A 23,854-nucleotide genomic window follows, 5' to 3' on the forward strand; every position below is an offset into this window, starting at 1 on the left:
ACTGCGCTCCAGTGGTTCCGTTCCTACCTCTTGGGCAGGTTCCAGATGGTGCAGCTGGGAGACGTGTGCTCCCCAATTATTCCCTATGGGTAAGTAATCCCCAATGATTCCCTATGGGCAAGTAATCCCCAATGATTCCCTATGGGTAAGTAAATGCCAGGCACGAAAGCTGTAGGCTCCCTGCAATACCCCTCACCCGCCGCTAGGTGTCATGCAGCCGAAGGGGTTAATGTGGTGCGGAGGCGAAGGCGGGTTTCCGACCTTGTCTGCGCTACTATTGGCTGTGGCGCCTGCTCGTCAAGGCGCGTAGAGTGGGCGGGGCGCCATCGCTGCTGCTGTTTGGTCCCGCCTGGGGTCGCGGGGGGAGTGCGGACGGAGCGGCCATTTGGCCTGAGGAGGAGGAGGAGGAGGAGGAGGTCCTTCGCCTTCTCTCTGTGCTCCGCTCGCAGCCTCCCTCATGGAGACCACCGCCTCGGCCTCCGCCGCCCCTGCGGGCCCCTCTGCGGGGCCCTTCCCGGCTCTCTTCCCTCCAGGGCTGCACGGCATCTACGGGGAATGCCGGCGGCTGTACCCCGAGCAGCCCAACCCCCTGCAGGTCACCGCCATCCTGAAATACTGGTGAGTGTGCGGGGGAGAGTCAGCCCTAGACCTGGGAGGAAGGGGCCTGGCCAGAGCCCTTCTCTGTGGCTTTGTTAAAGGGGAGCAGACAAAGGAGGCTGTTCCCCCCAAAGGTCTCTCTCTCTCTCTCTCTCTGGGAAGGTACAGTAACACCCAGAATCCCCAACCCAGGATGGGGAGGGGTCTTGGCAGCACCTCTGAGGCTGGCTGGAAGAGAGGGGCTGGGGGCAGCAGGAGCGTCCCTAGACTTGAGGGTATTTCCCAGAATCACAGAGCCAGAAGAGACCCCAAGGCCACCCGGTCCAGCCCCATTCTGCCATGCAGGAACTCTCAGTCAAAGCATCCTCAGAGGAGAGGAAGGGAGGAGTTGCTACTTCGGCTTCCTAGACTTGAGTCTGTTTGTCTTAAACAGAGGCTGGAGGGCCATCTGTTGGGGATGCTCTGATTGTGAGTTCCTGCGTGGCAGAATGGGGTTGGAATGGATGGCCCTTGGGGTCTCTTCCAGCTCTATGATTCTTCAGGGGAGAGGTGTTCGTACTTGAGCTTTCCTAGACTTGAGCACATTTCCTCAGAGGAGAGGAAGAGAGGAGTTGGGAGCAGGAACTTTCCAAGACCTGCGCCTACTTCCCCAGATGCATTGGGTGGAGTGGAAGTATCTGAGGACGTGGGCTCAAGTTTACAAAAGCTCTTCCTACCAACTTCTTTCTTCCAGTTAGGCTCAAAGGTGCTGCAGGATCCCTTTGCTTACTGATTTTTGAGAGTAACACTTCTATTCCTTTGAATTCTACCTCCACACAACTGTGATACCTTTATTGGGACAACCAAACTGCACAAAACACATGTTGCAACATACATGGTTTTGGAGATGCTGACTCAGATCTTGTCTAAAGTCAGTGTGGGATAGCTAAAGGGGCAGAAGATTGTTTGTACGCTGGTGCCTCCCTATTTGCTGGAGATAGGGGTGAGGGATCCCCGTGAATGTGGAAAAACCGCAAATAAAAAAGACTGTTTATTTTTTACTTAAGAGAACACTGCTCTAGGAATCTCCAGGTAATCCAGTGCAACTCTGTAGTCAACATCTGCCAGAAGTTAATCATAGAATCATGCTGGAGGACCTACAAAGGCCTAGAGAAGTGTTTTCTCTAGGAACGTCTGGGTTCTCCAGGACACCTCCATGGTCAATTTCCAGCAGAATTGTGCCGGAGGCCTTAGAGACACCTAGAGTGAGCATACTACTCAAATCTGCAAACGTGGAAGGCCACCTGTATTTGTTATGGTGCGAGGGGTGTGTGTCCTGTTGGGAAGCAGGCACTGGCCATCTGGTGGAAACATTTTGGGTCCAGGGCTGGTTGTGGGGTTTGAATGGGATGGGGTTGTTTTTAGGGAGAGGGGAGAGAGTGGATGGGTCTGAGGATGATGGGGCATTAAGATAAGCTTGTTGTTGACTTTCCTCCAGTCATCTCCAACTCATGGTGAACCTTTGGATGAAACATCTTCAATTCCCTGCTATCCTCCACTGCTCTGCTTATGTCTTGTAGATTCAGGCCCATGACCTCCCTGATTGAGCCCATCCATCTTGCGTGCAGCCTCCTTCTCTTTCTACTACCCTCCACCTTTCCTAGCATTATTGTCTTTTCTAATAAGTCATGCCTTTTCATGATGTGCCCAAAGTATGAGAGCCTTAATTTGTTCATCTTGGCTTCCAGGGAAAATTTCTGGCGTTAACTGCTCAAGAACATATATGTTTGTCTTTTTGTCCATGGTGTAGCCTCAGCACTCTTCTCTCACACCACATCTCAAAAGAGTTAATTTTCCTCTTGTCTTCTTTCTTCACTGTTTAGCTCTCACATCTGTATATGGTGAAAGGGGAATACAATGGATTGGAAGATTCTAACCTTAGTGTTCAGATGAATATCTTTGCTGTTTAGGATCTTATCCAATTCTTTCATAGCTGCCTTTCCTATTCCTAGTTGTCTTCTGATTTCGTGACTGCAATCTCCATTCTGGTCAATGTTTGATCCACTTAGCAGCACTGAAAGGGATGGTGGCGGTGTTATCTTTCAGAGGGTGAAGGGATACAGACTTGGCAGAGAAGTTTCTCTTGCCTATGGATTTAGAATTCAAAGACATTGCCATGTTAGTCTGGAAAATCAGTGTACAAAGGGAATTTTTAACACTTTTGAGACTAACTGAAATAAGGAAGTTGGTAGCAGGAGCGTTTGAGACTTCAGCCTACTTTCTCAGATGCATGTTTATAAGTCTATGAAAGCTCCTGTTACTAACTTCTTTTTTTCAGTTAGATCCCTCTGCATACCTATTGATTTAGATCTGACGGAGTCTAGATTTTAAGAGTTTAGAGAGAGGGATGAAGTTGTGGGTGTATGTTGTAGTGAGGTGGCAGGTTGATCTGGTGTGGATGACGTGTGGCTGGGTTTGCTAGGAAAAGATGTGAACTAGTTTATATGGTAAAGTATGGCATGTCAGATGGATTGAAAATGCAACCATTCTTTAATTTTGTGATATCTGCATATCAGACTTGTGTGCAATCTACACAAATTATTTCACCAACATCATTTGTTAAAATGTACATATCTATTCACTTCCATACACTGTTTTTCTTCTGGCCTGACCATACACTGCTTTCCCTCAGTTTGTGTGTGTGTGTATATGTATATATATGTGGCTTCCAGTTGCTTGTTGGCTTGTAGCAACCCCATAAATTTCATTGGGCTTTTTAAAGCAAGCCAGCAAGGAATACTAAGAGATGGTTTGCCAATTCCTTCATCTGAAATGTAGCCTACAGCACCTGGTACTCCTCAGTCATCTCCCATCCGAGTACTGTATAGAGCTATCTCTGCATAACGTCCGAGATCAGGCAGGATTTAGTGTCTTAGGGTATGTAGGCCTCTCAGTTTACACTCAAATCTTTCCTACATGTTACTTTGGCTTGTCATTCTACCTCATTTGCTCTTCCACCTCACTGATGATCTCTGACCTTACATACAGCTATGTTTTCTGACTGAATAGACAGTTCTGCTGATCCTCGTACTTTTTATGAGAAGTAATCAAGGAATATATAGGGACATGGTAGTTCAAATGCTGACTCGGATGATTGCAAGATCGTCAGGTTGACAGTTCGAGGCCCAAGTGCTGCATGATGGGGTGAGCTTCCATCACTAGTCTCAGCTTCTGCCAACTAGCAGTTCAAAAGCATGTAAAGGTGCAAGTAGATAAATAGGTACTGCTTTGGTGGCAAGGTAACAGTGTTCTGTGCCGTCATGCTGGCCACATGACCACAGAGTTGTCTTTGACGATGCTGGCTTTTCAACATAGTAATGGAGATGAATACCTTTAATTAGGGAAATGCGTGGATAGAGTTGGATGTGGCTTGTTGAGAGACTGAGGTCCAAAACACACTGCAGAAATAATCCAGTTTGAGACTGCTTTAACTGCCCTGGCTCAGTGCTAGGGAATTCTGGGAATTGTAGTTTGTTGGGGGCATCAGAGCTATCTCTGACAGAGAAGGTAAACATCTCACAGAACCACAGTTCCCTGAATTCCCTAGCTTTGAGCCAGGGCAGTTAAAGCAGTCTCAAACTGGATTATTTCTACCGTGTGTTTTGGACTTGGGATGGACTGATATAAAGTGAAAGTGAGCATGTATTTTGCGTATTGATAAGTAAAAAAGAAAAACATATTATATTGGAGTATGTGGGGCGGGGATTTCAGGCTAATTGCAACGTGTATGTTTCCCATCTGCAACTGGCTAATGAGTACGTAGTCATGTATTTAGTGTGTCTATATGTGCAGTGAGTGTGTATGTGTGTTAGCCTACAGACATACCCATATTTGTTGTTGTTAAATGACTTGGTGTTGACTTTGATTTATGGCAACTCCATGAATGAGAGACCTCAAAGTCATCCTACCTTCAACAGCCCTGCTCTGATCTTGCAGACATAGGGCCATGGCTTCTAGGGAGACCATCCATTTGCACTATGGTCTTCCTCTTTCCTACTACCTTCTACCTTATCAAGCATTATTATCTTTTCTAGTGAGTCAAGTCATGGTGTGTCCAAAGTTCAATAGTCTCCATTTAGTCATCTTGGCTTCTAGGGAGAGTTCAGGCTTGATTTACTCTCCCCATTTATTGATCTTCTTAACAATCCACAGTATCCATAAAACTCTTCTCCAGCACCACATTTCAAATGAGTTGATTTTCTTCCTATCAGCTTTCTTCACTATCCAATTTTTACAGTCATACATAGAAATGGAAAATACAATGGCATGGACAATCCTAACTTTTATATTTAGTGATATATCTGTACCTTAGTGATATATCTGGGTCTTGTCTAGTTCCCTCATAGTCCTAGTCTTCTTCTAATTCCTTGATTACAGTCTCTATTCAGATTAAAGACTGAGCCAAGGTATGGAATTTTTTTTTTACTATTCCAATGTCTTCATTATATAGCTGTATAGTTATAGTTATATATTATATAATTCCTCAGTGTCTTGTTTTGATTGTCTTTTTATTTCTATGTAGTTATGTGTTCCCCTGCTGGTTGCAGAGGCTCCCCACTTTTGTTTTAAAATTTCCTTTTGAAATTTCCTTGGATTTCTCAGTTGTTGTGGAAGAGGTGTCTTGTTCTTTTTGTTGTTGTTGTCACCTTCTAATTCTCTGCATTGATTATTACAATACTTCTCCTTGTCCCAGTGCACAAGTCATTGAAGAGTTACATGCAGGACTGTGACTCTGTTTCTGTCACCTTTTACATTTCCTTCTCGTTCTCCCTTAGGTGCTTGCAGAATTTCATCTGTCATCCAGTAAAGTTTCTCTTTCTTTTTGGCTGCAGATACTTTCCTTTTGCATTCTTCCCTGACATTGTCCCTGGTTTCAGTCCAGAGTTCTCCTGGCTCCCGGTCAATGAGGCTTAATAGTGCAAATCTATTTTTCACATTAGCTTTAAATACTGTGGTTTTGTTCTTCTGGTTGTATTTTGGCATGATGATTGGTTTATGTTCTTTAGCTTTATTCTAATTTTTGTATTAGCAGTTCATGGTCTGTGCCACAATCTGCTCCTGGTCTTGTTTTTGCAGAGAGAATTGAGCTTCTCCATCTTCTACTTCTAATTATCTAGTCTGTTTGATTTCTGTATTGGCCTTGGAGACAGTTGGCTCTTTGTTTGCTTAAAGAATGTGTTTGCAATGAATAAACTGTTGGTCTTTGAAAAATTCAGTCAGTCACTCTCCTGTTTCATTTCTTCATCCTAAGCCAAATCTTCCTACAATGTTTGTTTCTGCTCTGTTTCCTACTTTTGCATTCCACTAGCCTGTGATTAACAAGAAGTCCTATTTTGGTGTGTGATCAATTTCTTCATGGACTCCAACCTAGAATCTTTCAATTTCTTCTTCTTCCTCCATAGTTGGAGCATAAACTTGGATTAAAGTTATATTGATGTGTTTTCCCTAAACTCTTAATTGACTTACTGTTAACTGCCCTTGAGTTGACCTCAACTCATTGTGACCCTATGAATGAAATGTCCCAGATTCTCTGTCCTCAATGTCTCTGCTCAGGCCTTGCAGGCTCCGGTCTGTGGCCTCCCTGATCAAGTCTAACCATCTGACATACGGTCTTCCTCTCTTTCTACTGCCCTCTACCTTTCCCACCTGTCCTTTCTAATGACTAATGCACTCTGTGGCCAAAGAACGACAGCCCCAATTTTGTCATTCTAGCTTCCAGTGAGACTTCAGGTCTGATCTATTCTAGAACCCATTTGTTTAGCATCCATTAATGCAATGCAAGAAAAACAAGTTTTTGTGATATTGCTGTTTATGGCTAGTCAATCTCTCATAGAAGCATAAGAAGACAACGTTCACATACTTGTAGTATCAGAGTTAAAATTATTTTTTTAAAAGAATAATTCTTTGTGACAAATAATACCAGAGTTAAAGAGATAAACATGACTTTAGCCAGTTTAAGGTGACTAGTATAGATTGATGTGGTGCTTGGTCATGAAATGAAATGGAACTAAGGAATGCAATAAGCTTTTGCCAGGGAAAGCCTGGAATCGTCTGCTTGAAGCAGAATCAGGATCTCTGCTATTGCAGCAAAAGTAATAGTGTCGCTTTAGCTGCTTTTCTCTCATTTCGGCTGCATAGGGTTACCTACACTGGTTCTCCATTAGTTCTAGAAATGTCACTAGGGAAATTTACTTGTCAAAAGCAGCCCACTGCCCAGTAAATTATGTGAAGTGGATTTCTAATGGCCCACAGATACCTTCCTCCTGCTGTCTCCAGCAGTGCATCTTTTTGGATGTTTGCACAAAGTGAGTTTGTTCTTTATGTATCTGAAAAGTTCCTGTCATTTTCTACAAAAAGATTATCATTTGCAGTTCTGGAGCTGTGTTCTGTGTCTGTGTAAAAATAGAAAATTCTTAAGCAGTTGGTATTCAAGGACAAATAGCACATACCTCCTGTTACAATCCCATTGTTTCTTGTTTTTCTCTTATCTCACCTATTTTCCTGTTGGAGCTCAGCCTGTATTTGGCATTGCATTCGGAAATGTAGCTTTTTATCACTGCAAGTAACCGTTTTGGTATTGCTTTGGATTCCCCCCCCCCCCCCTTCCTCCTTGAACAGAGCAAGTTTGCAAATAGGAGGAGACTGGTCTGATGTATGCATTTTTATAAGGATGCATACTTCTAATTTCTCATGTTAGAAAATTCTACAAATAAATCACCCCTGGTACTTGTTTGTAAGAAAACCATGTATTTTTGCTGGCTGAGAACCAAATCACTAAGTACCATGTAAAGGTTCTTCAGGCAGAACTCTTAGGATTTCCAGGACTTCCTTTTTCACTGTGAGAGCCCATTATTCAGTGGTTGGTGGGGTAGGGAGGGGAATGGTGAAGCACCTGGATATGTCCCTATAGCCAGACACACAGATTTACTGAGGTGCACCAGAGGTCTCTGTGGATGATGGGGACATAGTCAGATGCTTTTCTGTTCCTAGTCACAATGAAACAGTGATTTTTTTTGGGAGGGGAGTTGCTTTGGTTGGTTGTTGCAGATGGAGGAAGAAGTATTGATCTCCACAGTGACCAAAAAAGGCATACATAGGTGTATGTTGGACTTGAGCATGTCACCAGCAGGATGCCAGCAGCTACCTCTTGACATGTCTATAGTAAATGGGAGTGAAGAACTTGCATGTACAGTTGCCCCTTCTGACTTGCGGATCTGAGATCCGCCACCTTGAAAATCCACGGAGGGGTGACCTCTGCTATTTTCAATTGCGCCTGCACCCGGCGCACATGCACAAGCCCCAATCAAGCGCATGGGCCTTGAATATGCGTGAGCTTTTATGTGTGTGTGTGTGGGGGGGTCCGGAATGGATCCTCCTCAAAAACGGAGGGCCAACTGTACAGTCATTACTAGGTTTACTTCTTTGCCATTTCTCTTCTGAACAATAGTGACAAAATCCCTGGTTGCTCAAATCCTATTAAGTGGTAAAGGTTTCCCTTTTGACAAATTTGTCTAGTTCTGACTGATTGCAGGGGGCAGTGCTCATCTCCGTTACTACGCCAAAGAGCCAACATTGTCAAAGATGACTCTGTGAACCTGTGGCCAGCATGACTGCAGAGAATGCTATTACCTTCCCACCAAAATAGTGCCTATTTACTTGCATTTGCTTGCTTTTGAACTGCTAGGTTGGCAGAAGCTGGGAGTAGTGACAGGAGTTCACTCTGTCATGCAGTCTGCCCATCCAGTGATCATCAGAGTCAGAGTCTTTACTATTAAGCTACCATGTCCCTTTTATAAATCGCACCCCTTTTATAAAATAGTAAAATGAAGGTTTGCTTTTTGAAATATATATTATTTAAAATATTTTCAAGCTGTGGATGGTTGAATACATGGATAAGGAATCTGTGGATATGGAGGGCCGACTGCATTCCAGTTTCTGCAAGGTTTAGAAATCTGCTTTTAAAAATGAATATTGGGAATCTATTGGGGGAGGTGACCATCACCAACTACAGAAACCAAGTTTTCTGCAGTTAGTCCTTCTTGGACTGATTGATAGGTCCAAGCGAGTTTCTCCTTTGTCATGAGAAAGCAGGAAGTACAGCCTTCTATGGCATTGTTCAGAATATGCTTCCCTTCTGGCTTACATTTGTTAGTATGTATTAGGTTAAAAGCTGATTAATGTATTAATTTAATATTTATTTGTTCCTGAAAATTTGCTCAGGAATCATACCAATTGTTTTAAGAGTTATAGGACAGAAACAGATGGGCACAAGGGAGTGGCTTGAAGCTGCTCCCGCCCAAGATGCCTCAGGACTGCGAGAATCGCATGCTGTGGTCATGAGGGTATCTTCCACCACAGTCCCAAACTGGAGTGGAAAAAACCCCCACTCCTTTTGGGGCCAGGTTTGTGCGGCCCGAGTGCAGCTTCGGCACTGCTTCTGCACGTCTTGGGACATGCGTCATCTAATCACCACATCCACAAGCCATGTGGAAGCCAGCTTTTTTGGCCTATATATTTCACGCCTAAATCAGGGATGTGGAACACATGATCCTTTAGGTATTATTGGATTACAACTCCCATCATTCCTCTCTCCCTCTCTCTGGGCAGAGCAGGCTAGGATCTCTGGAACTTGCTGGCCAACAGTATCTTCATGGCCATGCAGTCTCTGCTCCTTGTCTAGATACTAGAGCACCATTATTTGAAAAAATTACTTGTTAACTAGTATGAGCTTGGTGGGGGACATATATTTTAAGATGCATGTGTAGATCTTTCAACTGACAGGAGAAATGTCATGTGCAAATTTATACCATGGTATAATATTTTTTATTCAGGTGTTTTTATTGATGGTATCTTGCTGACTATAAGTAGTTTTGTTTCATTTGGTTTAACATATATAGTGGTCTTCTCAGCTTTTTTGAAAATAATAACTTATGAAGACATAAAATGCTACAGCTATAAATTATTTAATGCTTCCCTAGCAATAGTCTGTTACTAAAGTGTGTAGAAGATCTGTTTTCATGACAGACAATGGTCTGATCAGCAAACTTGTCTTCTGTTTCACGCTCTTTCAAACAATACTGATTAAGGGCTTTCAAAATGTTTATAGCATTGGAACGGGATTGTTCTGCTTACAGACATGGCTTTTGTCTTTGAGTCTGATGTTCTTTCTGCCAAATTATTCCCTTGGGCTGAGGAGTTTTAAAAGGCTTCCGTCCTGTGCAATTCTTTCTTATCTTTCTAAAGAGAGTTCTACAAATTTATCTTGGTTATAAATTATAATCAAGATTATGATAATAGTAATAAAATGGCTTTTAGTAATAAAGTACACATAGCTATGAAGCTGATGATGAATTCAGTAAAAAGACTGGAATATTCATACCCCATCCTGATTTGGTCAAGCAAAAGACAAGAATGTCCCTGTTTTTTATTTCTACTCAGGAATTCATAGAGAACGTGTGGGAGAAATTTGGTAGAGTATTAACTCCTATAGCAGTCTCACCGCACTAGGCAGTTTCCATCTATTTGAAGTTGCATGACTGCAAAATATCATTATCCACCAAACAAAAAGAGCTGAAAAGTACATTTTAATGAGATAGGTTGCTTGATATAGACCCCTTTAGGGTTCCCCCCATAATTACATTGTTTAATTTAGAGTATCAATAATCTAAATTGTCACATTTACCCTAGAAAGATTTTTGCTGCCAAATTGTGGTAAACTTAATCCCCAGACTTTATATAAATAGAGAAATAATGATTCTGATAATGAATACTACAAACTGCTGCTGTTTTTCATGTAACCATTTTATCATATTCTTTGCCATTTTCTGTAAGAGCTGCTGTTGGTGTAACTTTTTTCTCTCCAGATAGTACTGCAGCACTCAGCCCTTTTGGAAGTATATGTTTTTGCATTAGTTAAGTGAGGAAACATACATGTAAATAGATGCTGTATACACCATTGCCGGCCCACTTTATATATGGTGTTTTTTACACATAGCCCTTACCTATGTATGATAAAGTCAAATGGCTATTCCGGAGCAGAGAGGTGGGCTTCTTCATTTCTAGCGAGAGAAGATACTTGCAAAAATTTATAAATATTGTAGAGTCTACAGTACATGAAAGAACTTTACCAGCACAGTTTTCATGTTTTGTATATTTTACCATATAAATCTTAATTACTAAAACCCATACAGTTAATTGGCTAAAAATTTTTGAGTGGAGTGAGAAGCCTTAGTAAATTTTGTGGACTTCATATTCTGCAGTTTTTATTTGGTAACAAGAACATATTGGCTCCTCTTTGCATACTGCAGGTGTGCAGTGACATATACAAACTAGGCCCAAACAGAGGTGCCAACATTTGGCACTGTCTGAGGTGCTTGACTTCAACAGTAGCTCACAAACAGCAGAGTGCAGAAGCACGACCCAGTGTGCAGTATTTGGCAGCCAGGCACTGATCAGCCTGAAATAAGGCAAAGACACGGTTGGCTTCTTCCAAAGTCCTTGGAAGTTTTTATCTTCCAGTTGCAATATGTACAACAAAAGCTCTGACATATACTGTCAGTTATATAGTATTTACAATCCATGCTATTCAAACTCGCCAAACCAACACATCAGCTCCTCTTTCCAATCCACTATCCCCAACCCACACCTGCTCTGGGTTTCAGTGTCCTTATCTACAAAACTAATTACAAAAGATTGGCACCTCGTGTTCTCCCCCCCCCCCCCAATTTACAGCCATATATTTATTTTTATATTTCCTTAAAGGGACATTTAACCCAACAGAACACTGAGAAGACAGTTATACGCGGGATACAGACCACCCTTCCCCCAAGGGATTGGGGCTGCAGCAGCCACAGTGGCAGCCCCAGAGGCCCCGATCCACCACTTTTCCAGGCCTCGGGGAAGTGGCAAGGGGTGTCCTTGGGGCTTCATGCCCCAAGGACACCCCGACAGCGGCGGAGAGAGAGAGGGAAAGGGGTCACTTGGCCCCTTTCTCTTCCAAATTGCTGGCGCAGCCGTGTAAAGGCCGTGCCAGTGATACGTGCAGCAAAAGGAGCTCTGTTTCAGAGCTCCTTTCGCCGCCGCTGAAAGGGCACCACAAGCGCCCTGTAGCAGCGCCAGCACGTAACAGCCATGCCACGCTGTTTGGATGCGGCGTGGCCATCACGTAAAAATGGTGGTGCCCATGTAGACAGGGCGCCACCGTTTTGATATATGAAGTACGTGCTAGGGTTAGGGAGCGACTGTAAAGGACGCTCCGAGGCAACCCTAACACGTACTTAGTACGTGCTAAAAGGCCCATCTGGACAGGGCCATAGTCTCAGTTTCTGGACTTACAGTGTTCATTTCTGAACTTCTGTATCTTTTGCCACCACATTTTTCTTCAGATAACATTTGCTATAGAGATGTTTTGTGAACATCAGTAAAGTTTTTAAGAAAAATGATATACTGAAAAATGATCTATTAAATGTGTAGTACAAGCTTTTAGTAAGGCTTTCCGATTTTCTCATCCCTAATATTTGAAAAAGCCCACTTCTCATATACAGACTTGCATTTGTATTGTGAACAGATACCATTTGTCTCATAAATCAAACACTGCCAGCATTTTTGTAGGCTTACCCCTTTTTCTTTTTCATTTTGTTCAAACAGTAAAACAAAAGAATACATGAGTTGTTAATGTTAACTAGTGCAGAACAGCAAGGTTTATAGCAACAACAATGTAGTTGTAATGGCAGAGGGCAAAGTTCTTATTTGCTGTTCCCTAATATTTTGTGATTTTTAATGATGAGTGGAGTATTGGGGAATGCTTCTTTTCTCAACATTGAGTAGTAACCTACTCTTGTCTTTTTTCCCTTTTTCTTAATAGGTTAGGTGGACCAGATCCTCTGGACTACGTCAGTATGTATAGAAACTTAGGGAGTCCTACTCAAAATGTTCCTGAGCATTGGCACTATGTAAGCTTTGGATTAAGTGATCTCTATGGTGATAACAGAGTGCACGAGTAAGTCTTTAATTTCTTTCTTTTTTTTTACATGCACAGAAATAAAAAGTAGCTCTTGTCTAAGAAAGTTCTCAGGAGAGTTCTCCTAAGATACAATGTTTTTGATCTGAAAAATACTACTTTTGAACAAAACAGCTTCATTGCTGCTGCTGCTATTATTACTGAAAGGCAATTTAAAAGATTTTTGAAGTTTTGAAATGGCTAGACTGGAATTTATCAGTGTATTTTACTCTGTTGGCTTATGGCAGGGCTGCACATCCTGAGGGCACCTGTTTGGTGTGCTCCCTGAATTTACCACACACATTGGTTTCACCCTGCCCTGTCATTTCTGATGCCAATTATTTTGCCATCCCTACGACCTTCACTCCTGTCCCACTCTGCCAGTCACTGCAGTCCCCTCCACCAATGACAAGTATTATTGCTGCCTACTTCCACAGGGACACCTGGATTCAGGGGCTTTTCTGGGTGCTCTCTGAGTGTGGGAGACCAGTGCTAGGAGGTAATCCATCAGCCAATCTCAGAAGCCTCTATGACAGTCTTAAGTGTACTGTTATTGTCGCTCCTTCCTGGAGCATGACAAGAGGGCACTCTTAAAAAATAAGTGAAAAAAGAAATGGAAGGTACAGAGGGTGCTTTTTAAGAGAACACAATTTTAAAATAGATTTAGTCAAATTGAATAAATCAAAGTGACTTTGAAAATTGGGGGGCAAAATGTTTGAGATAAAGCAACAATATAGTACATTTAATAAAATTGGAATATACTTAAATAGAATAAATTCAAATATTAGAAGATGGGGTATGGTGACTGTAGCTCTGGAGATTCCTCCACATGGCATGCAGTCACCCAACACCCAGTGTAGCCTCCAGTCAGAAAATGTAGGATTTAATGGATATGAGAATCTTGCCCTACGAGTTGATATTAAATTAATACAGAAAAGGTAGGGAAATAGTTTTATTGAGATACTTTTGATATGAATGGTCATTTGGGCGCGTTACAGACCGCCCCTTTGAGGCGGCCTGTACCCGCCCCTTTCCCCGGGGTATCGGGGCCTCAGCGGCCAGAATGGCAGCTGTTGAGGCCCCGATCAGCCGCTTTCCAGGCTGCGGGGAAGTGGCAAAAGGGCGCTTCCCCGCAGCCTGGAAAGGGCTGTCCTTGGGGCTTCAAGCCCCAAGGACACCCCGTGGCGGCGGGGAGGAGGAGAAAAGGGCCACTTGGCTCCTTTCTCCTTTGCGCCACTGGGCACTGCCCAGCGGCGCAAACCAGGAAGGAGCTCCGAAATGGTGACTGTATTGACCCTTGTATAATTCGACCCCAAATTTTAGAGTCAATATTTTGGCATAAATTTCTCGACTTATAGTTGAGTATATATGGTATCTATTGTCTTATGTGTATTTTGTAGGATGTACGCCATTGACAGGTTTCATTTTTATCAAATTTATTGTCTGTATGTACAGTGCTGTGTAAATCTACAGTGCTATATAATAATGATAATAATAATAATAATAATAATAATAATAATAATAATAATATTGCGAGATGCATGTTGTCATCAGGTACAGCTGCTTGGTATCAAGCTTCTTTTGAAAAAGCAGGGTCATGCCCACTAATTAATGCAATCCTAGGTCACATTTTTTGAAATAAGAACATCTGGTTTGAAGTAAGTACTTTGTATTAATTAATAGTAGAATTATAAACAGATGTGGCAAGTTAGGTGTGAATGTTAACTAAATATTTCATTTAATAAGACCCTGGTAAGGCACCTCCTTACTTGCAGATTTATTTCCAGGCAGAAGGGAGTGGTCTCCATTTTCTGATTAAAAGCTGGTGGCTATTCCCCACAAAAGAGTCTTATAATAACATGGAAGAATTTCTAATGTTGTTTACGTTGAATACTTGAAACAACTGCATATTTTAAAATATTTCATCTGTACATTTGCTAGGATGGAAATGACAGCTGTGGAATTAATCTTGTGAAAATCAATTATTTAGATAAGATTACAGTATATAGATAAGATTAATAAGCCATCTATTGGCATAAACTCTACAAAATTGTAGTAACTAAATGTAGAACCACACAATTTCATGAAACAATTAGAGCAATGATAAAAGCAATGAAACAGAAAGAGACAACTGAACTTTATTATGATTTTATGTCTAAGATCAATGATAATAAGTCTTTTTGGTGGAAATTGTGGAGATAATGACCCTTTTATAATCCAAAATATATTATTCTCAACATTCTACTCAGCTTCCTGTATGTACTTTTCTTTTTTCTTCAAGAAGGAAGAGAGTGATAGCAAGTATTTCCTGGTCATCCCCATTTATTTAGGGCAGTTGTATACATCTAAAACATTCAGCCACATATCTCATACACATATCTTGCCTCCTTAATGCATATAGTATAAATGTACTTTTAAAAAATACTTCCTGCTCTCTGTTGGTGGTAGACCTCCCCTGCAGCCATGACCACCTTGTGGATTTTTTTTTAGTCTAGTATGTATGTTTGGCTTTAAAATGTCATTTGTTTAAGGTAGTTAATGTAAGAGACGGGCCACCTACAGAGAGGCTGCCTTGCACTGCTTAAACTCACACACAATTCCTGGAACTAAAACACATCCTCATTGTTAAAGGTCTTGGAATTAAAATCTTTTTTTGAAGCATGGCGGGAGACTTGTTTTATGTTTACAGCACAGTAGTTGAACTTACAGGGAGTGCTGTTTTTAATAAAAAGAATGTAACTAAATATGGCTCAGGGCAAACCTAATCTGCAGTATATCTGCATGTAATTCGTTGAAGAATAACACTTTTCTGCCTTCCAGTGTAGAGAGATTTTTAATGCAGCATTGTAGTTGTGGATGACTATTAAGAACAGTAAAATTGGCAGATATTTGGATGGTTTCTAGTTCCTCCTCTGTGCATGTTGGATATAAACTGTTGGCACTTTTGCTACCTCCCTGATCTCTTTGCTTCTGAATTACAGTAGTTCCTTTGGATATCTTGGCAACACTGTAGCACTGGAAAAATAACTGTATTCCTACATTAGATGCAGGAATTCTGGTTTCCCTTTCTTCAAGGACTTTGGGAGACTGGCTGCTATGAGAGACCTCTTCCTCCAAGTGATAGTTCCCATACCAAACTTTCCTTCTAATTATTTTAACTCTGCACTTCTGCATGACCAGAATCCAAGCAGCTTGCTGTTCCCTTTTCGTTCTGTTCAGTTTCTGAACCTTCAGCACTATTGATCACTCACCTGTTATCTAACTGATAATCTGTGCTTTATAGACATAAAAGAATTTGTTAGAATCTATTTAGAACAAAAGGAAAGATTTCCATTTCACACCCATCGTCTGACTTGCCTGTTCTGTTGGCAGGTACTGATTCCATATTTAGTACAGGATTTCTAACATATTTGGCTATGCCATCAGTCAGAGTGTCACACTTGATGGCTGAATCTCTTCTCTCCATGATCCATCTTCTTGATCTGAAAAACAAAGTCCATTTTGCTTATGGTTTTGTCTTCTATTGAACAACCAATAGAGTTTTGTCTGTCAGTATGCTGTTTCCATTTTATGTTACCTGTTTTATTGTCCCTCATCTGCCAAGTTGGAGATAAGAGGAAACTTTGGGGGTTGAAATAGAAAGTCCTGTACATTATTTCATTTTGCCAGGCTGCCAGGTTGCTTTCTTACATGTTAGTTTATAGCAGTGGTTTCTAACCTGTGGGTCGGGACCCCTTTGGGGGTCGAATGACCCTTTCATGGGGGTCGCCTAAGACCACTGAAAAACATCTATTTAATTACAGTTACGAAGTAGGCACGAAAATAATTTCATGGGTTTGGGTCACCGCAACATGAAGAACTGTATTAAAGGGTCGCAGCATTAGGAAGGTTGGGAACCACTGGTTTATAGACTCTCTTGTAACAAGTAATTGAGTTGACAAGTTGCAGCTTTCTCATTGAGGCCCGTATTGATAATTTTACCTGATATAACCCAGTCTCCTTTTGCAAAAAAATCCCTAGATCAAACATCAGTCAGACTAAATGGAATGCAATTTTTAAATACATAAAATGACTTTCATACATTTCATAAATACCAATATGATCTGTATATTGTGCGATGTAAGATTAGTAAGAGGAAATGCTAGTTAGAAATATTTACTAGTTTGAAAAAGGTAGAGTGCAGTCTGATCTTGCCCCCCTCCCCTCAATCCAAAAGGAATTATAGCATAGGTGGTGTTCAAAATTTGTGTCAGAGTTCACAAGGGCACCTGGCAAAGTTGAAGTAAATGGGCTGGATGAGGGAAAACAAACTCAGGTTGAATCCAGAGAAAACAGAGGTACTCATGATAGGCACCCCAAGTCCAGGCAGGGAAATTTGCCATCCAGTCCTGGACGGGGTCACACTTACCCTAAAGGACAAAGTTCGCAGTTTGGGAGTACTCCTGGACTCATCCTTACAGTTATCATCTCAAGTAGATGAGATGGCCAGGAGTGCTTGGTACCAGCTTCGGCTGATACGCCAACTGCGCCCCTGTCTGGACCGAAAGGACCTTGAAACTGTAGTACACGCACTGGTAACCTCTCGTTTAGATTTCTGTAATGCGCTCTACATGGGGCTACCTTTGTACCAAGTTCGGAAGCTCCAACTAGTTTAAAATGCAGAAGCCAGAGTGGTCACTGGAACCTCAAGGTCAGACCACGTAACACCTGCGCTAAAATCTTTACACTGGCTGCCAATTAGCTTCCAGGCCCAATACAAAGTGTTGGTGATTACCTTTAAAGCCCTACATGGCCTGGACCCAAGTTACTTGAGAGAACGCCTTTCCCAACATAATCCGCCGCACACTCTCTGAATATCTGGGAAGAACTTACTTGAGCATCCCAAGGTGAGGTTAACATCTACTCACCAAAGAGCATTCTTGGCTCTTTGGAATAATCTTCTGGAAGAGCTCTGACTCATTTCTACCTTGGATGCCTTCAAAAAGCCGTTCAAGCATACCCCCCTGATCTTTTATAGACCCCAGATATATGCTACCTCCCAATCAGGAGTCTACCTCAGGTTGTAATGAGATTTTATATTGTATTAATTGTTTTTAGATAGTATATGGTTTTATATTGAGATTTTAAATAAGTGGTACTAGCATTATTGTTGATTGCATAATTTGACTTTAATCCTGCTTCGATCCGTTGGGAGAGGCGGGACAATATAAATAAAACATTATTATTATTATTACTATTATTAAAAAGTTCAGATGAAAAATTTAGCAATGAAAATGAGTCATGCATATTGTGAGCCAAAAAGTAGAGTCAACAAGAGCCAGAATCCCCAATCAGTGACTATGCTGGTTAAGGAATTCTGGGACTTTTAGTCTTAAAAATATTAGCAAGCTCTTCATCTTTCTGTAAAACAACAATACAGGCTTCCTTCACAACCTTAATCTTTTTTTCAAGATTCCTGAGGATTTGTGAAAAGTCTAGGAACATTCAAGCTAAGAGTCCACTTAATTCAGCTCCCTGATTCCAGCAGTGACCAGCCAGATACATCTTTAACTCCTACAGACTGGACAAAAAGGCAACAGCCTTTCCCCATTTCCCCCAGCATCTGATGTTCAGAGGTATACTGCCACTAAAGTAGAGGCAGGGAATCTGGCTGTCCAGGTTTTTTGGACTACATCTCTGATGCTGTTGTGGGCCTCTGGCAATTGAAGTCTAAAACTTTTGGAGTGCCAAAAGTTCCTCATCCCTGCCCTGAAAGGAGAGTAGGTAGCCTGCAGGCCACAGAGTCCCAGACACCTCTGGTAGGAGAATGCCTTTAGTCTTCTTGCTGAAGACATCTACTCCAGCCAAGGAGTTACTGAAAGTGAAGGCGAAGGCTTTCATGGCCAGCATCCATAGTTTTTTGTGGGTTTTTTGGGCTATGTGGCCATGTTCTAGAAGAGTTTATATCTGACATTTCGCCGACATCTGGGGCTGGCATCTTCAGAGAAAGTTACTGAATACAGAGTTAATGAAAGCTAGATTTCAAAATTAATTATGAAATCACTTCTGTACTGAATGCTTATGCTGTTCCATTATTTATGTTTACATGGCTAATGATCCTTTCCTAAATGTGAATAATTTCACTCATTGGCAAAAATAAAAACAAAACAAAACACAACCCCCTACAAATGAGAAGTGGCTTGTTCTCTATAAAATTGTTAGGTACAGTAGTGCCTGCCCGTTTTGCATTTCTGGCTCTAGAGGGACTGGACAGTTGTAATCCTAAATGAAAAGTTGGAATCCAGTCTGAATGATTGTACAGATGGGCACTAGGTGGCCTTGGCTATAGATCTGATGCAATACTGGACAGCTAGGAATAGCAACTCTATGCATAAACCTTCTGTTCTTTGTTGTTGTGTCCCTTCAAATCATTTCTAACTTATGGCGAACCTATCTTTCCTGTCAAGATTTGTTCAGACTGAGAGAATTTGACTTACCTAAGGTCACTGAGTGGGTTTCCCTGGTGGTGTAGTGGTTAAATGCCTCTACTGCAACCACTCACTCACAAACCACAAGGTTGTGAATTTAATCACAGCCAGGAGCTCAGAGTCGACTCAGCCTGGCATCCTTCCAAGGTTGCTAAAATGAGTACCCAGCTTGTTGGGGCAATTTGCATACAGCTGTAAACCACTTACAGACTGTTTATTGTGGTATGAAGCAGTATATAAATGAAGCTGCTATTGCTATTTCCATGGCAGATTGGAGATTTGGTCTGCCACACTCAAACCCTATACACGTGATGGCGAACCAATGGCACTTGGAGATGGACAGATGGATGGGAGGAAGAGGAAAAGGCACGCCGCATGTTCCTCTTCTTCTCACTGCCCTCCTGGGCCCTCAACTGCCTCTCTGGAGGAAGCTGAATGTCTAGGCAGACAGAGGGGAAGAAGGGGAACGGGTTCATGCCTGTTCCTCTTTCCTCCCCCTCCCACCCTTCAGCTGGACCCAGGAGGCGAAGGTCCCACCCCCAGCACCAGGTAACACCTAGTGCCTGATCACATTTAAGTTTGGGCATTCAGTCTCTAAAAGGTTCACTATCACTGCCGTATACAGTGCTGGCTTTGCTTCAGTGCAGTCATCCTTTTGCAGCTGCTTTTCCATCTACAGGGAAGAAAAACAGCTTATTTGTCTTTCAGTCCCATGGATTAAAAAAGCAGTGTGGTGAAAGGATGATTATTAGCTGGAAAAGAATATGAAAGGAAAGGGTTAAGCAGCTTCTTGCCTGCTTCACTCAGGGAGGGGAAGGGCATGCTGTTTTGGATTAAAACAAACAAAATACCATGCAGGACAGAATCTTAGAATGCTGTGTAACATCTAGTTTGAGCCCATGGGACCAAAAATAGTGCAAAGTAAATGTCTAATGTTATTGGTTTTATGTAATTTGGCAGTTTGACAGGTACACTTTAATTTTCAGGCCACATGTTCTTGCATCTTATTTTGAGTAGTTTGTTTTACAGTAATGCTGCATGGAGAGTGCTCCTAACAGTTGCTTCTAAATAGTTCTGAAATATTTTTTGTCTTTAAAATATTTAACTTACTAGCATATTAAATAAGTATGTCTCAGTTGTTCTTGCTTTGAATTACAGTGTAGTCATTGCCTTTTCACATATAAAATCAACTATATTTAAAAGTCCACTCCTTTTTACATAAGAGATTGAGTCATTTTGGCATCTTAGCATCAGAAGTGCCCATAGACAATTGCAAACTGGACGGTTTCCATGGCTTCTTTGAAAGTCATCAATGTGTATATTAGTGTGGAAACTGAGGAGGAGTTGCTTGGACCATACTCACTGGAAAGGTGGTAGAATCACTGCAGACACTGTACACGCTGGCCAGATGTGTCCCTTGTTTCTTCTGTGGATTCCATTAGATGCTCCCCAGTTTCTGCTTCTTTTGATTGAGTTACCAGACAAAGACTTATTTTTTCATTGTGGTCAAATGTATAAATATTTTCCTAAACAGTGAGTACTTTTATGTATGTATACTGTGTATGTTTTTCCCTTAGATGTAAAGAAGATTCTTAAATTTTGTCTTTCAACAAGGCATGTTGAGAAGTCCTATCAGGAAAAAAAAGTCAAATGTCTTTAAGATTTTACAAATTTTGGGACTTTCTTACAGAATATTTTTCTGTGTGTGTAGATGCACGAAAAATTATAAAAATGCACATAAACTCTTGTAAACGTGGCCAATAAGAAAAAAAAAACTTATGGTATTTTTCATTCTTTTGTTCATGAATGAAATAAATGGAGAATTATTCAGTCCAGTGAAAAATAGTTTACTTGATTTAGTAATGCAGGATTTTGGTTTTTGAAATGGAAACCTCTGAAATCTAGAGACTTGTTAATGCAAAACTATAGCTTGCTATATTCTTATGGTTATTGGGGTGGTGAAGTACATGGGTGGCTCTAGCAGGAAAACGCACAATAGATTTCCTTCGCTCCAGATCACCACTTAGTACAGCACTCCAGGAAACTAACCATATTCTCAAATCCTGGGGAATTAAAATAAAAACAGCTCCCTAGGATTTGAGAATATGATCAGTTTCCTGGAGTGCTGTACTAAGTGGGAATCTGCCAAAACCTTTACAGATCATTGTGCAAACATGCAACTGACCTATTTGGTGCCAGAGTGCATCCTATTGCCAATTACTGGCTGGGGAAGAATGAGGTGTATCCAAGCACACCACACTTGTGGCTCTGCAGCTGGGAGCACAGAGAACATATCATCATCTCAGATCACCAATTCTTGGTGGAGGTCTAGGAGGAAGATGACAGCACAGTCCCAGCTGGATGATAACTGGGTGTCCCCTGTCCTCTAAACATCATAATTTATGCCAAACCAATTTATACATAATATATATTGCTAAAATAACAAAGTAGCTTCCAATCCGTAAACAGTACTAATACAGAATGTTTTAGTTTTTCCTCCCCCTCCCCCCCCCGCATAACTGAATTTTCCAGAAATTATATATCTCTACACCTAACTCCAGATGTTTTCTGAACAAGTTTAAAAGCTTCCAATAGAGATCTTTGGGGTAACCTGCTGTTTACAGCCTTCCATTTCAAAAACTATCTGGCTTTCTGCTTCTTGTTTTTAATGAATTGCCAATCTATTAGAAGACCTCTTGGCGGTCATAGGCTGAGTGGAGAATTCTTCTTAAGGATAAGAAACTGTGGCACAGTGGTTAAATGCCTGTACTGCAGCTACTCACTCAAAGCCATAAGGTTGCAAGTTCAATACCAGCAAAAGGGCTCAAGCTTGACTCAGGCTTGCATCCTTCCGAGGTGGCTAAAATGAGTAACCAGATTGTTGGGGGCAGTTAGCTTACACTTTGTAAACCGCTTAGGGACTGCTTGAGTGCACTGATAAGTGGTATAGAAATGTACTTGCTATTGCTATTAAAGCACAGGAAGCTTAGGAATACATGAAGAGTTTTTGGAATCTTGTAACTCAAGAGTAAATTATGTTGAATTCAGTGCACTGGATTCTCAGGTAAATGATTACAAACATCAGTATATGTCCTAAATTATATTTCTCTACTGATATTTATTTGTTATGTTTCTATCCTGACTTTCTTCCAGTGAACTCGCAGCTACGCACATGCCTCTCCTTCCACACTTTTGTCCTTATGGCAACCCTGAAGATTTAGGCCAAGATGAGAAAAAATGACTAGCACAAGGTCACATTAGGTTTCACAGCTAATACTGACCACTACACCACACTGGCTTTCACTACTATTAAATTTATTACCACCCTGATTTCTGGCAAAATTTCCAGGCAACTATAAAGATTATTTGAAACATAATCATTTACCAGCTAGTTTGAAGCTTGTTAAGTATTAGCTGTTCTTAACATTGATTTTTCGAATTTTGTAACTTCCAATGTTTTTGTGTTTGATATCAACCTAAATTGGAGTAGGAGCAGTGTTAAGTTTATTTTTGGGGCAGGCAGTGCTTTAGTTGGCATAGCATAGTAGACAAAACAAATCAAAAGATGGAGCCAAAGAACTGTTGAAGGAAACTGTTTGTCTAAAGCCTTAGTAAATGAAGAGCTAAGCAGACAGAGAGGGTTTTCCAAAGACCTGTGTATCACAGTAGAGAAAACTCTTCTCAGTTTCACTGAATTGTCCCATAATTTTGAAGATCTTGAACTGGTATGACAGGAAATTAGTTTGTGGAAGAGCTTGAAGAGGGCATGAATAGTTGGGAGTGGGCTTTACAATGTTTGGGAAGCTGTGCAGAAGTTGGAAATATTATGTTTAATGATTCAAAGCTTCAATAATCCTCAACTTTCCATGTTTGTTCAAATGAAATATTGTTGTTTAGTTTCCCTGATGCTGTACAATCAGTAATTTTCAGAGTTGGCAAAATAGTAATGAATTAGTTTTAGTGAGAGGACTTTTCCCTTTTCTACAGATCCAGCTGCCTTTTGGGATGGGGAAAAATAATTTCATGAAGATTAGAAAAGTTATGAAAGCAGTGGTGGGTCTATATTAGCATGCATGCAAATGTACCTATGTGACTTGGATTAATGTCAAATTGTCTGCTAGGGTGTGTTCTTACATTTAGTAGTGGTAGTATCAGCACTCCTAATTCACTGTCAAACGATTTTATCACATGGGGAAAATTGAGGCTTTAAACAGTGATTATCCCGTGAAAACTGTGTGATCACGATTAAGATTTTTACACACATTGCAATTAAAAAGCAATTATCCTGAGAATAAACAGGCAATAAATAAACAGGCAACAGGATTTCCCCATGATTGATTTATTGCTGTTTATTGCCTGTTTATTCCCAGGATAATGGCCTTTTAATTGCAACATCATCTGAAAATCTTAATTGCGATTGTATGATTTTTCATGGAATAATCACTGTTTAAGGCCCTGGTTTTCCCCGTATGATAAAGTCCAAACATGTATTGATAATAGGAATCTTGTGTATGGGAACATAAAACTCATTGTGTTCAATAGGATTTATGTTTTGGAAATTACATTTAAGGTTGGGCTTAAATGAATTGTTGTGTGAGTTCTGAGCTCTGCTTTGTTTTTCTTTCTCACAGTAGGAAAACCATATCTCCTCACACTTTCTGTGTTATGTATCTTTTCAGCAACTGGTCTAATTCTGCACATACCTAGCTACCAAAACCACACATAGCTTCCAAAGCCTGGAATGCAAGTAAAT

General features: G+C 41.1%; 1 protein-coding gene across 4 annotated transcripts in view; it reads left to right on the top strand.

Moving 5' to 3' along the window:
* The first annotated feature begins 364 nt into the window (after positions 1–364).
* The window catches only part of SUFU (SUFU negative regulator of hedgehog signaling), a 96,552-nt gene continuing 73,062 nt past the window's right edge, over positions 365–23,854 (top strand). For all 4 annotated transcript variants that reach the window (XM_089509755.1, XM_089509756.1, XM_089509757.1 and 1 more), the window contains exons 1-2: positions 365–618; positions 12,500–12,634. In XM_089509755.1, the coding sequence (XP_089365881.1) occupies positions 458–618; positions 12,500–12,634 (296 nt within the window). In that variant the 5' untranslated portion in view covers positions 365–457. The remainder of the gene's footprint in view (positions 619–12,499; positions 12,635–23,854) is intronic.

Source organism: Sceloporus occidentalis, unplaced genomic scaffold (genome assembly GCF_023333645.1).
Source record: "Sceloporus occidentalis isolate IW3139 unplaced genomic scaffold, rSceOcc1.0.p SCAF_2, whole genome shotgun sequence".
Lineage (NCBI taxonomy): Eukaryota > Metazoa > Chordata > Lepidosauria > Squamata > Phrynosomatidae > Sceloporus > Sceloporus occidentalis.